The 15,254-nt window shown below is 41.3% G+C and overlaps 2 protein-coding genes across 2 annotated transcripts in view; one reads left to right on the top strand and one right to left on the bottom strand.

Moving 5' to 3' along the window:
* LOC306733095 (rho GTPase-activating protein 26-like) overlaps positions 1 to 2,554 on the bottom strand; it is a gene marked incomplete at its 5' end in the record, with an annotated part of 87,658 nt that extends 85,104 nt beyond the window's left edge. The window contains one exon of the mRNA XM_079214287.1: positions 2,401 to 2,554. Coding sequence (XP_079070413.1) covers positions 2,401 to 2,554 — 154 coding nt within the window. The remainder of the gene's footprint in view (positions 1 to 2,400) is intronic.
* Positions 2,555 to 8,252: 5,698 nt separating this feature from the next.
* LOC306733352 (fibroblast growth factor 1-like) lies at positions 8,253 to 12,500 on the top strand. The gene is made up of 4 exons (XM_079214576.1): positions 8,253 to 8,299; positions 9,791 to 10,007; positions 10,558 to 10,661; positions 11,159 to 12,500. The coding sequence occupies exons 1-4, from the start codon at positions 8,258 to 8,260 to the stop codon at positions 11,342 to 11,344; spliced, it is 549 nt and encodes a 182-aa protein (XP_079070702.1). The 5' UTR covers positions 8,253 to 8,257; the 3' UTR covers positions 11,345 to 12,500.
* The last annotated feature ends 2,754 nt before the right edge of the window (positions 12,501 to 15,254 follow it).

Below are 15,254 nucleotides of genomic sequence, written 5' to 3'. Positions count from 1 at the left end.
GAGTAGTGTGTTGTAAATGTTTCACTTTCCCCTTCTGGGGGAACATGAATATAGCCGTTGCAGCAAAAGGAGACTTTGGGTCTCCTCCTCCTCCAGCAGCAATTAGTAACTAACAAAACATTGCGGACTTCCCAGGACAGTCACACTTCCTCTCCGTGCCTCGAGAAGAGCTGAGGAGGTGGAGGTGTGTTGAAGGATGCAGCAGGGGGGATTCACAGCTGCATAGCGAACTTCAAAGTGCCGTTAGAAAAGACCTTTCACAACCGATTCATCAGCCAAGGGCACCAACGCTGTGTAGTACAGGTATAAAAAGATTAACTTAGGAAAAAAAATCTGCTGACTTGCTGTTTGTGAGGCAGCACCCTGCTCCAATGGTAAACCAGGCCATGCTGAATGATTTCTAGATCTCACCTCTAGACAAAAGCATAATTGTCCCATCAGCTGACAGATGCTTTGTATTGAGGAATGAGCTAGTTTGTTTTGTAAAAAAAAAAAAAGGTTCAGCTGATAACACAGGGGTGGAAAGTTCAGGTGAACCGGCAGACTGGGCGATCCAAGATGTGTCTATCTTTATATGAGCAGTGTGAATAATACTCTACATACATAAACGCAATAGAATACCTTGCAGTATATATCAGGAGTGCAGCTTTGCAACATGCACACTAACATGCAAACTATTTAACACAGAGTTTAAACTGGTGAAACAAGTGAAAAGACTCAAGAGTATTTGGATTCGGACCCAAATATCAATATCTATTCATCTGTTCATTTTCATGTAAAGATAAAATCTATAAAAAAATGACTTTGACAGGGTGACGACATTTAAAACCTGCTTTTAGACCTCATGACAGTGAGACCTTGCCATTGTAGTCATCATATTCTCAGAGGTTCGCATGATTTGGAGGGGGTTAAAGGGATAGTTCAAATTGTTTAAAGGGGGGCTGTACAAAGTGCGTATCCATAGTCAGCGTATTACCAAGCAGAGGGCCCTAAGTTAGAAACAAAAGGTGGACCGGTATGGGAGCATAGCAATGTACTGCTGTGGCTGGGGACAGAAGCTAAATGTATTTTAGCCACCTAAGAGAAAGGCTCACCTAAAAAAAAGTCACTATATTTAGAATATTCTTACCGCTTTACCTTGCCATCAGACGATAGCGGATGGAGCGGCTATCGATAGAGGACTGAAGCCGTTGTCAACACTCTCCTCAAAAAGGTTGAAGACTTAACTGACAGAAAACAGAAGTTGCTAGTCTATCACTCGATCACCTCGATCAGTAAGTTTGTTTTGTATTATTTTGTGACTTCTGAGTTTTAAAAAAGGGTGAGTTCAGATTCACCAAACTCACAAAACAACATGAGCAAACCTACCGATCGAGGCAACAGTAGACCAGTGGCTTCTGGTGTCCTGCAAGGTTAAATTACTGTTGTCATTGGAGTCTCGTGGCTGAAGAGAGCAGGCACTACATTGCTGTACTTCTGTGCCGGCACGGTGTCTGTTTCTCCAGACGGGGAGCACACTGACTGCCATCTACTGAATCGCTACCTTACTCACACAGCCCCACATCCCAACAATCACCATTTATATTTATTTTCATACAAATGGAACATTTCCATGAGATTAGATTCTGAAATGCAACTTCAGAGAAATATATGAGAAGTGTCATATATAATGCAAAACATCTTGCTTTAAGATATAGTCCTGCACTCTAATGGATCCAGCCAGAAACATTCCATAACCCGAAAAAAAAACAACCAAAACATAACCATATCTAATGTGGCTATACTTAAAAAAAAAAAAAACATTTGGATTTGGCATCTCTGCTCATAACCCTGGTGCCCACCTGTCCAGGTTTCCACTTACACCATCATACAACTAAACGAAGCCAATCTGGAGTCACCTCCTCATGGCTAAGCCATTTCATAGGATGGACGTTCTGGTAGTTAAACCCCTGATCAATATTAAACAGCATCAAATCATTGACCACAGTATCAGGATGAGTAACACACACACACACACACACACACACACACACACACACACACACACACACACACACACACACACACAATATATATCCCTCCAAATGCCGTACAATGCAAGCTGGTGGGAACAAATGTGCTGACAGCTTCAGTGGGTCACTCGAATTCCCCCGCCTTGCCTCTTAACTTGAACTGAAATGTGCTTTATCAGTCTCACACACACACAGTACGTTTTTCATTGGATGCCAATGTAATTGAGAAAAGACTTCCAGAGTAGTCTCTTGCACTTTGAAGGCATCTCAACTTTGTCAAAGCCTTTTGTGACTCATTCTGACAAATCAACATGCACCAAAACTGATTTCTCTCTCTCTCTCTCACACACTCACACTCACACACACACACACTTCCATCTCCACTTACTCTTTAAAGCCTGGATCAACGCCTTGCCGTCTTTGATCAGCTCCTTGATGAACTTGTTGGTCTTGTCCAGCTCCAGCTCGTGGGACTTGAGTCTCTCCCTGAACTGCGGGCTGTCCAGGTAGCAGTCACTGAACTCCAGAGCAGGTAGTCCCATCTTCTTCTTCTTCGTCTTCTTCTTCTTCGTCTTCTCCAATACCACCGGCCTCGACACAACCTGGACGACCGGGTAAAAAAAAATCTCCGAACAGGAGGAGGAACTAGAGGAGGAGGAGGAATCCCTGATCTACTACTGCTGCTGGGGGCTTCTGCTGCTGGAAATGATGGGAAATCCAATTACAACATGTAAACAACGGGGCGCCGAGGTATCCGACAGCAGTGCCCGGCTGCATAACCTTGCTTTTCTTTACCTAAAGGCAAACATTCAAGTGGACACAAGCAAGAGTTCTCCTATTTCTTTGCAGGGTGCAGCAGCAGCAGCAGCAGTCCGACACGGCATTCAATTAAATGAAATAAAAAGTCACAGCAGAGTTCTTGTTTGGTGGGGGTTCAAAAGAAGAAGAAAAGCACTTACTCAGGTAAACCGGTGCTGCAGTCTCCTCGAGCAACTCATTGTGGACCCGATAGAGTCAAACCCGGGGCTAGGAGGGAGGGAGGGAGGTAGCAGATAAAGAAACTAGACTCGTTAATGCGGTGCCTTCCCTGGGCGGTTTTAAATGCACGGCTTTCTCCTCAGCCCCGCTCAGCTCAGCGCTGCAGACCGTCATCAACCTACCCGGACACGGATAATCCCCTGATTGACGTCTCTCTCGGCCAATGCGATGGTCGGACTGGAGCGGGACAAAGATGTTTTTTATGTAAAGAGGGCTCACTCTGATCGGGTTTTTAGAAACGCTCTGTTCCTGGAAAGAGTTTGGGAAGCTGCAACCTATCAGGTGCTGCATCCTACAATGTTTGCGTTTACAATTAGGCCTCATCCCATTCCAAATGTTCCTCCAACTGAGAAATGTAGCTTCACCTTATTTTGTACAACTTTAAGAAAGCCTAGTATGCTCCACAAGAAACTAGAACAAGTCCAGAGCCACACCACCAGCCCTGTGTACACAGCATGGTTCGTTGAGCAATGCTAACCTCAGCTAAAATTGCTGCAGTGACAATGCTAAAGTGCAAATGTTAAGCAGGTGGTTAGCCCGTTGCATATTATTGTTCCAAAAATGTTATTCTTGGCATTGGAGGTAAAGAAAGAGTACCACCAATGTCAGAGGGATTCATCATCTGGGCACCACGAATGTTTGCACAGGGAAGAGATGCAGGTGAGACAGAAGTGATGGACTGACCGACAGACCAACATTGACATCCTTAAATCTCCCTAGTTGATAGTGTGGCTGTTCTATCATATGGTTTGGTCTCAAGGCCACCGGGGGGTCAAATTGAATCAAGGACACATCGGACAATTAATCCTTTGCAGCTCCCATTATCCCAGAATCTGAATTGTGCACACGTCTGGTGCATCCAGGTAATCATTATCAATTTGTAAATACAATAAATCATATACCCATCAGTAGCAGCACAGTTAAAACAGATATAGAGGTCGAGGGCATGTAGTGCATCTTCCCCAGCATACACAATCTTTGCATGGTGCGAGCCGGCAGCCTGGTTGGTGGGAGGAGACGCTGACGTCATTTCAGCCGGAGCGGGGAATTTCTGTGCAGTTTATCAGACGTAATTTTCGCTCTCTGGAGCCCTCTGTCGGCTAAACACTGCACCGCAGCAACGTTTTTCTTATCATGACGACTTTATTAAAGTCTTTCACTATAAACTCATATTTTAATTATGAAACAATTCTATTTTGTCGTAGTGATGAGAGAAGAAAGCCCAAAACTACCTTCATCTCTAAGAAGACAAATGAAATAAAACTATTTAAAAACTGCAATAGCCCACAAACTTCCACTTTACACTAACTTACATTGAAATGATGATACCATTATGTTGTACATTACATGCATGTCATTTGTGGACAGTTAGTGTTTGTGGTTATTGTAGGAAAACAGCTCAGATTTAGGCACGCTACTTCCTCTGCCAAAGCGCAGCGCAGCGTCTGGTCGCCTGCTCATTCCTCCATCTGTCACAGTGTGGTGTGCAGAGAGAGACATTTACAGGAAGTCACGGCCTGTTGTTGTTTGTGTTTGTGTTTGTGTGTGTGTGTGTGTGTGTGTGTGTGTGTGTGTGTGTGTGTGTGTGTGTGTGTGTGTGTGTGTGTGTGTGTGTGTGTGTGTGAGAAGTCTAAGATGCTGGAGGCCAGCTCAAGAACCAGAAATAACCAGTTTATAGTTGGGTAATTGAAAGGAAAATATTAACTCAACTATCACTGTTAAAAAGTAATACTTGGTCTTACAAAATCACTGATAACATTACTAAAATATAACAATATGAAGACTTCAAAGAATAGCATCCTAAATTTAAAAAAGTTGATGGTGTTATCCTTCACCTGAAACAGAACACAGGTTTGACTTGCTTAAAAAAGCAACTTGTGTAGGGAAAGCGTCCTTTTTCATAAGCCATCCTTTCTGTTACTTCCAAAAACATGTCCAGTTTCTGTTCAGCATCCCACACCCCAGTAGTCCCTTCTTACATCATAAACAAAGTCTGTAGTTTTAGCTGTTTCTTAAATTATTCTAAACCTCTGGGGTTAAGACAAATAAATATTTCCCATTGACATTATAATCACTGAATGTATTTGAAGGCTGTGGCTTTCATCAATATCACTGCTAAGATGCTGTCAAGATGCTGTTAATTACATTTGACTTGTCCCTCTCTAAATTCATCCGCTGCATCAACCTCTCCTTCCACAGAAAGCTTCCTGTTCAGAGAACAGTAACATAATTAACAACAGCTAAAAATATGTATCCATATTTCCATTTCCTCTTTAGGACACGAGGCAAATGGCAGCTGACAAGCCGGGTTCGTCAGCCCTTCATGCTCCAAAAAGGTCTTTAAGTTTCATCTTTAGTCACCTTAATGTGAGAGGAAATCTTAAAAAAAAAATTAACAACCTCATGTTTACTGTAGCAAGATATTTAACATATAGTCTTCCAGAGCACTTATTAATGATTGTAGCCATCATTATATGAAATGGGGCTGGGGGGATATGCCTGCATTAACATTGACATTGAGGAAACCTCGGGATCTTGACTAGAATCTAAAATATAGATCCGCAGCTTTAAAGCAACTGTCCTGGTGGGTCTGTTGTAGTTCAACAGGTTCCCTTTTACTCTGACAAGGTATCCAGACAGCAATCGCTCTCCTCCTCATTTTGTTTCATTTTCTCTACAGTTCTCTGTCTCCTCGGGACAGTATTTCATTACTTTATCTCCCCTTTTCTTCCCACTGGAGGACAGCGATGCCAGAGACAGCCACTTGTGTCATATTCTCAGCCAGACTTGCTTCTTCTCTGGTGAGTAAGAGGACGTCCTTCTGCCCAAAGAATAAAGACGGCCAGAGTCAGTTGGCGGTGATGAAAACAGGAAACTGGTACTGTAGCTGACACCAATTGCTGAGCACAATATACAGCAATCCAAGTGAGAGTAATGTGTCTCTAGATATGCAGAAACACAGACTGTATTGTGATAACCACAGACTGTATTGCTATTAAGCTATACATTTCTATGATGATATGTATTAGTACTTATTACTACTGTAAATTGGAACAGTGGGTACCCCCATGTGTGAGTTTTAGTACTGTTTGGGGACAATGAAGCCTAAAAATACGCAGGCTGATATATGCAAATATACTGAGAGCATACATTTTTCTTTTGCCTGTATGAGTGTAAAGATGTAGGTGTAATTACTCCAACAGAAGGATGCTGTCCTCCAGCACCGAGGTGTACATGACAGTAAAATAAAGAACAGCGTCAGTCCAAGGCTACTTTTCTCAGACATCTGGCTTTAGTGAAGAGGAAGAAATACTTACCAAAAGACGTACAAATGTAACAACATGAGGTATTTTCCAGCCACTGTATTTGCAATAGAGGTGATGCACATGAATTGTCTATAGGATTTACAACTTGACAATATTTACTACAAATATATGTATTATGACATTTTTAGTAACACCTTGATCATTGTTATAAGGTGATATTATGTCTAAAAATCAAAATGTGTTTTTCCCCTCTCTAACGTGAAAGAACAGATATTTTTTACATATTGTGCAAAGAAAACTACAGCCAATTAAAGTGTCACTTTGTTTCACACACAGTTGTTATGATAGTTTGTTGTATGGTTTTATATTGTGTAGCATCATAAAAGGTAGCCAAACAGATTTTTATTTTTTATTTTGACAGTTGACCTATTCTGCCATCTCCTGGTACATAGAGGTAGCGCATGCTATTTTGAAAAGGCCTCCGAAGTTCAGTGCTGAACAGGTGAGAGAAATGTAGGTCAGACGAGCTCACTTTTTCACAGCGCAGTCCCTCCTTTTTCCTTCTGCTTCTCGACATGGCCTTACGTCTCTTACAGCTCAAAAAGACTGAGTGGTTTTAAAATGCAGATAATCTGAAGGGAATTAATTATACAGGGAAGAGCTTGAAGTATCCGCTGGAAGAAGACAGAGGCGAGGCAACCACTGTGAATAATTCACCAAGTCTGCACACCACTTTTGCATGTGCGAGACACACAGTGAAAGTGAGGAAAAGTAGATACGGAGATTGCTGCGTCCCAAGAAGCCATTTTCACCATTTTGAGAAATGTCACCACCCCACAGTACCTACATGTATATACAAATATGATTCACCTGAGTGGATTCATTTTGAAAGTTATCACAGGCTAATATGTTTGTATTATATTTCTTCTGACACGAATACTAACATGTCTCTAGTGTTTGAAGCCAGTCCAGTGTCTTTGTCTGAGACAGAAGCTATCTGGAATTTTGCTCAGTTCTTATGGGCCTCAGTTCCAAAACTTGAATCTGAGTAGCAGAGTGACACTGAAAGAAAACATGGAATGTGGCCTTTTGTTTATGGAATATTTAAGTTTCAAGATTCAAGATTCAAGATATTTGTATTGTCATATGCACAGATAAAGGACAGTTACTCCGTACAATGAAAAACTTACTATAGGTCCTCCTTCCACACATAATTACAATAAACTTAAGGTAGAAATTTGAATAAAAATTAAGAATACAAAAAACATTGCTATAAATGCTAAGAGTATAAGAATAGGTGAACAGTATTGGACAATCAGTTTCACTGAGCGTATAAATAAGAAATCAAACACAATCTTACCCTACTGTATCATGAATCCTATATACCTGCATTCATGTATTGAGGACATTCCAGGTATGCAAGTCCAGTAACCCTGTTATGTGACCTAACTATCCTTCGCGCTTCCACCGCTGGGCTGAGTTTCTAAGCATAGCCGGGCTCCGACTGCAGAGGTACTGGCATTATGTAAGATTAATTGTGGAAACTGAAGTCACCGTCTTTGTGTCTTTTGTAAATGTTTATATTGTGTTGCTCACCAGTGTCTCCAGGAGGACACCACTATAAGAATGTATCAGCGCTCAGTCAGACAGGCAGCACTGCTCATTTCCAGGCTCTGGCGGGATCCCATGGCCTGGACACTTGCGTCACTCTGTCCCAGTCTCTCTCTATTCTAGTGCAGGTAATTTTAGTCCTGACGCTGGCCTGTTAGAATGAGATCCTCTGACGTTGTCAGAAGGGTGGTGAGGTGAGGAGTGGGGGACAGGGTGCAAATACAGAGATCCACACATACAGTAACTCTCTAAAGTCCAGTGGAGAAAAGAGGAGGAAGGTTTGGGACGGCTTCACTCAAACTTCAGTCAAAAAGAGGACAAGAGGAGGACATGCCGGCTCATCGGGATCACTGCCACATGACTTTCTCACAGGTAGGCACGTGACTCACGAGATGAGAGGAGCCTTGTTGTTTGTGTGTGAATCTCAGTGGCTAGTAATCACATCTGCTGATTTACTAATAACAGATCTTTGATGACAGGAAAGCAAGTGATACTCATCTGGTTTATGTTTCTTTGTGCATGTTAAGTTTGAATAGCAGCCAAGCCAAGGCACCGTTCAAAATCCATCATGACTCTTAATGACACATCGTTGAATCAACAGAGTTGACCCAGACGTACACACACGTTCGATCTATCCTCCCACGCCTCCCGCATCCTGACTCTGACTTTTGACGTCATTCCCACCAGCAGCTCTGTCCAAAGGTCACTGTGGACACAAACTAACCTCTCATATCCCGTAACTTAACATGCTTCTTAAGGTCCTGCACTGAGGAAAAAGCGTCTGTGAGTGGGTAGGCCTTGCATACCTCTTGTGGCTTTGCACTGCTGTGTCTTTCGCTTTCCTTCTCCCTCTCTCATTCCCTTCTTCCCCCCTCCTCGGTTTCTTATGCCTGTCCAAGACGTTCCAGATGTGAGCTATAGCCCGGATCGATTGCAGTTATTCTCTTCCTCTGGCTACAAATGATAACATCGACCAGAGTTGTACAGTACCACTGCTCGCTGCGTCCTTCACTGCCTCCCTGCTACTTTTCCATTTGACAAGACCGACTTTATGACAGCCACTGCTGCTCTGGGATCTCTACCCTTCAAGATGTAGAGATTACACTGACAATGTGGCTTTGAAATGGGCCTGATTGTTTTTTGGATAAGCTTTTGAGGAAGCAGACAGTCCAAGGGTAAGACAGGCGGTGCTGGCTGGATTCTTGTTCCTCCAGCGGAAAAGATTTAAAATGCTTGGCTGCTGGAGATTTGTTTGACTGTTAAAATGTAGTCTGCTGAAGCCATCTGAATGCAGGGTGTTAGGACAAAAGTCTCAAACAGTGTGAGGAAAATGGCTCTTGTGTTTAATTTGTGGATGACAACGTCAAGTTGCATATCCTTGATAGACTATTGCTGGCACTTGCAACATTTCCAGCAGGGAGTAACACCGTTACTGCACATTTTTTCTCTGCCCTTCGCTGTGTCCACATGTTGTTTATTTCGGGGTCTGGCCCTGCACTGATTTCAGGTGAAAGTTACATCACTGCCATCTGTAAATGATTTTCACAAAGAAAGAGCCTAAGTGATGCTCAGTCAGAAAACAAGTCCGATCATGCCTGCCTTCGCCTGGCCTCCATCCAGATCTGATTCCTCGGCTGGTTTCATCACTTAAAAAAAGAGAAGAGTTCCTTAAAAGGTTGACAGAGGGAAACTGACTCTCAGTGAGAGGGATAAAGTGGTTAAGGGAGGCTGGCGGAGGCGAGCGTTTCCTGTAATCAAATCATGAAGGCGGCGTTGTCCTCCTCTTCCTGTTTTCTCTTGTGTCTCAGACACAGTCCAGGTGACATGAACAGTGAACACGATGGCTCTCCTCTGTCGTTGCAGACACGGGGACATCGCTCTGCTTCGTCCAAGCCTCAAGCGCCCTGTGGGATGTCTGAGGGAGACGTCACGGTACTGCCGTTCGGACCTGCGTCTCTGGACCTGTCCGGACAGGAGCACCGGACACTGACCAGACTGTACTGCCAGAACGGAGGATATCACCTCAGGATTTTACCAGATGGAACTGTGAGTGGTGGCAGGCAGGAAAACGACCCCTCTGGTGAGGAAATAATCTTTTTTCTTTTTTTTTGGGTGTGTGATTGGTTGTTGTATCTCTAAAGATATGTAGGAGAGTCTGTAACACTATAAAAATATAAAAATGAAGCTGAGCAGATTCTGTACATATAATTAGTTCATATTTTGTCTTTTAACACTTATTTGAAGTTTTAACTTAACTGATGATTAAAAGTTGCCATGGCTGTAAAAAATAATGGTAAACAAAAGAGAAGAGGTAAACTTGGTGCGAAGTTATCTTTGCAACCTGATAAGTAGACGTGAACGAACTGTTAACGGCCTCTTGAGCAAAGTATTTAATCGCTGCACTTCTGGTAAAGCCGCTCAGGTCTGTAAACAGAAGTACCAAACACATAACCCCTGTGTACACATTCAGACGTCAGGGCCTCCGCTCCCTGTGAAATGCTGAACAAATATTTATGTCAGGAGAAAAATGTTGGTTGCTTTGTGTCTCAATAATTTCATCTTCCACTTTTTCCACGGAAAGGCAAAAAAAAAGTAGTCAGGGTGAACATCGTCATAATTTTGTGTTGCAGAAGTCCTGAGGCTCAAGGCTGTGAGTGTAGGAGTGGTGGTCATCAAGGGCGAGGTAACAGGAAGGTACCTGGCTATGAACAAAAAGGGACGCCTCTACGGATCAGTGAGTCTTTGAACAAAATGACTATATGAGTAAATCTGATTTTAAATGGAAACATTAAATATGATCTCATAGTATGACGAGCCATTTCATTGGGGCTACTTTTGTCAACTCACATAATGCGTATGAACCTTTACGTTTCAGTTTAAACTAAATAATTCCTACTTTTTTTTGTCATAGTCTAGGTTATTTTCCAAAACACTATAAAATCCCAGTGCCAAAGGGCGACCAGATGTAAAGTTTAAATCACTGTGAGCAATTATTTGTCATTGGGACTATAAAACAACAGATGAGTATCATAAACCATCAAGGAATTGCAGATGTATCATGTAGATTCCCTTTTCTATCATTCAGCAGTTTAAACTATTAATCCACTCTCTACTATTCTGTTGCTGTTTAACCTTTAAAATGACTTTGAGAATTAGAAGTAGAAAACTTGCAGTAAGATCAACTTTCCTCAGCTCTTCCCTTTTCTCCCCTCTGTAATGTTCTCCCCTCAGCAAACACTGAATGATGAGTGTTACTTCCTGGAGAAGTATGAAGAAAATCACCACAACACATATTGCTCCCAGAAGTACAACTGGTATGTTGGGCTGAAGAAGAACGGCCAACCCAAAGTTGGACCGGACACCCACCAGGGTCAGAAGGCCGTCTTTTTCCTGCCAAGGCCTGCGGGCAACATGTAAAACAAGACGCTAGCAGGAACTGAAGTTGTGTTACGCTGGACGAAGTATCCCATTTACAGGTCACTTAAAGTTAGAACAATAGGGCGGTGAAGCCCGAGGCAAACACATAATGCTGTGTTTTACAGTTAGTTCAAGCTCTATTTCAATGTTAACCAAATTGTTGTCCATTCTTCTTGTTCATGCAGGGATTCCCGCTCATTTAAGCAGCCGATTATTCTCTATATGATCGTCACAGGGATATGAGCTGATATAAACACATGCACACTCTCTCACTCCAGACTGAAAATGTGTGCGGTATCAGTGCATGTCAGCATTGATCAATGGGTGTTCACTTTGAAAGCTGGTATGAAATGCCATTGCTGGAAGACAGCAACGGGACGCTTTTACACAAAAATAGTTTTACAATTGATCACTTCTGGCACAAAGGAAACCAACAAGGCAGTAAACATAAAAGAGACGACCATCTGGCTCAAACTTCACAGTGAAGGGAATAATAGGAGTAATGTAAGTATGCCAGTGCCTTGCTTGACGGTACGTCTGGGTGGATGTTTAAATGACTGACAATCGTATTAGTAACTTTGTTTGATGTCTTAAAAGGTAATTTTATGAAAGGAGAAACAGACAAACAAAACAAAACTTTAAAACTGTTGAAAAATAGCCCCCTGTTTATGATAGGGTTAGTGGTGAAACATTTGTATGATTACGTTATCATATTATTATCAGTATTATGTGCCAGCTGGCAGTCTTGCCAAGGAAGATGTGAAAACTTGTTTCAGTAATCAGTAGAGGTTATTATTGATTTGTATATTTATGAAAATAAGGAACCAAAGAAGAATTTAACATCTTCGTGATACCAAATGCTCAAGTGTTGATTGTTTGAGAGACGGAGGATATAATATTGAGCATTCTCTGCTGGACCACGTTAAGTTTCCCTTTACCGAGCAAAAAGTCTCAGCCCATCACTTTTTTTCTGTAAACATGTTTCTCTTATAGTTGAAACACATTTTACTGTAACATTATGCTTGGTTAAATTACTATTGTGAATATTTATTTGTAAAATTGTATTGCTGATACAATAAAATGTTGCTGAACGTCGTAATGGAAATTTGCAAAATAATAATTTATACATATAATGAAGAAAGAAAGTGGTGTTATGATCACCTTTATGTGAGTAATACATATTGTATGGATTTTCTGCAACAATGACTGTTGTTCTACCTAAAACATAACAGTGTGAATAAAAGTGTATCATACACATCTTGAGAGGAGCATGTTGTGTCCAATACATGTGCTGCAAATGATCTCGCTGTATGTGCGCGTGTGTGTCTATTAACATCTGTGTTTTAATAACAAATACGCTCACAGGTGTTTACCAGACACATTCCTCCTCACCACAAATATTATCACTGATAATGATTGGCCACAAGATGGAAGCATTGCTGTAGTTTCACTGGCGTTCACACTCACGCTGGCTGCGAGGGCTTCAAAAGTTTACTGTGACATATATGGGTCTCGCTGGATCCCAGTAAAAATAAATCACGAGTTAAAAAAGGTAAATCTAAGAAACCACACAGTTGCTGCAAAGAGCATGTGTTTATCCAGCTGTACTGTGTGTTGGTCATGACATTTAATGGACTACACTGTTTCAGCAAACCCTCCATTAGTAAATAAAGAAAATGTTTTGTAAATGAAAATATCCCAAAAATGAATTGCCAAGACACTGCACATTATTTTAGAAGGAGAAAGAAAATCATCTTGTGTAGTTAATCTCTCAGAATAAACTTCATCTCAGTTCTGATACCTGAATTTATTTGATACCTTTCTTTGATGATTTCGAAATAAACTTTTTTTTTTTTTTTTTTAAGGAACAATTACAGTGTCTTAAGCCAGCAGCCGGGCTGAGTAAAATACAGTATAGTATAAACACATTTATAATGTACATCAGATCAAAGAAACTAAACCCAGAATGTAACTAAACATCCAGAGCAAACTTGACACACAAGTTCTGAATTACTTAAGCACTTACAAAATATTGATGCAACCTTAAGGACTCATTCTTTTAAGATGTCACTCAAGTTAATGTATCTAAGGTCCTTTAAGAAAAAAACATATGCACTGGTGGTAGTGAAGACTTGCTGCTGCTCAGCTAAAATGATTGTATAAAGTTGGGATGGAGGATACCAGTCCAACGCTAAGAAAGACCTCCATTCCCCCCGATCAAGTATTTAACTAAATTTTTGGAAACAATTGCATTCTTCATCTAATCCACACTTAATGTGTCGCTAAAACAGAACATGGCCGGAAACGTTGTACCAGAGGCCACTGCGCCAGGAAAATGATCGTGGAGGAAACACTGAAACTCACTTTAAGATGTTTGGTAGGACTGGAGCGGATTCATGGCTTCCTTATTGTTATGGGATTAAAACATCAGAGTTGGCAGAGAAGATTACAGTACGATTCAGTAGGAGTGGGACAAATTCATATTTTTAATTGAGCAATAGTTCTACATTTTACAGTTTAAGAAGTGACTTTCTGATGATTTTTGTGAATGTCAGATCAGAGCTGATAATCATCCTTTCCGTCACACTGTTTGCTTTTTTGATAATATTTCATTGACTTCTCTGCTAAAGATCTAAATTTGACTTTTTCAGATGTCGGTGAAGTGTGAGCACCACATGACTTGACCTGCACTTGTGTCAGTTTAAGTGTTACAGTATGACTATTTTGTATATTTTGTCTATCGTGCCTATGTAATTTTTGAGGAAAATATAGAAGTTTTTACTCCATTGTGTTTATTTAGCAGCTATAGTTACTTGTGTAAAATAGTATGTCTAAGGATAATTTACTGTACTAACACAAAGTGAGGGGCCAGTCTGCATAATGACTACTTTTTTATTCGATACTTTTCGTATATGTTTGGATAATTTGTCTTTGCTGTACTCAGGTGTTTACATGGAGGTATTTTTACAGTATACCATTGATACTTATACATACATTGGATAAGGAGTCTTAGAAATTATCCCACAACTGGCCTAAACAGCTTTAATACACTATATTCTCATATTTCCTTTCTTCAGTGGTTACAAACCAAAGATTCTAACTCATTGGAAGAAAAAGAAAAGGAACAAAATTCAACTTTGAGAAGCAACCAATGAGTGATAACATAAAACTTTTTTTTTTATCCTGCGCTTTCCACCGAAAGTTAATTAGTTATGTTTTTAATATGTGTTACTTGACCATTGCAAAAATGAAATTCCTCATAGAAAATAATGTATTTTTAATTGAAGAACTAAAAGAGAAATCTGTCTTCTTTTCAAAAGCATTTGGTCTGCAACAAACAAACAAAAAGAGGGAGGGCGCTCTTAGTTGAGATTCCCGACTGGACACATGGCTGTTGGTGGACAAACACGCACACACACGCTCACATACACACGCACGCACACGCACACACACACAAACCTGGTTGGCCATTGGCCTGCAGGGCTGTGCAGGGCAGGAAGGGAATCATTCACTGTAAACTGAACAAGGACTGGCTTCCTCTGGGAGTCCCCTAGCCTGACAGAGGCCAAGATCCCTGCAACACAAACCACTCTAGCAAACACACACACACACACACACACACACACACACACACACACACACACACACACACACACACACACACACACTCACAGCGTACACACCCTGGATCTGGGACACATTCTCTCATCTGTTACTCCTCTCTCTTTCCTCAATTTCGTCTTTCTTTACGCTCCCTTCCTGCCCGTCTCTCAATTTCCAGCCTCCTTTAACCCCCGTCTCTGTCTTATTGCTTTCTCCTCATCATTCTCTCCCACCATTTTCTTTTACCACCTCTATATAAACATACAGTATCACCTATTTCTCTAACCTAGTTTATTTTCCGTTTCTC

This window comes from Taurulus bubalis (genome assembly GCF_910589615.1).
Source record: "Taurulus bubalis genome assembly, chromosome: 2".
NCBI lineage: Eukaryota > Metazoa > Chordata > Actinopteri > Perciformes > Cottidae > Taurulus > Taurulus bubalis.
This window is presented reverse-complemented; position numbering and strand designations above follow the sequence as displayed.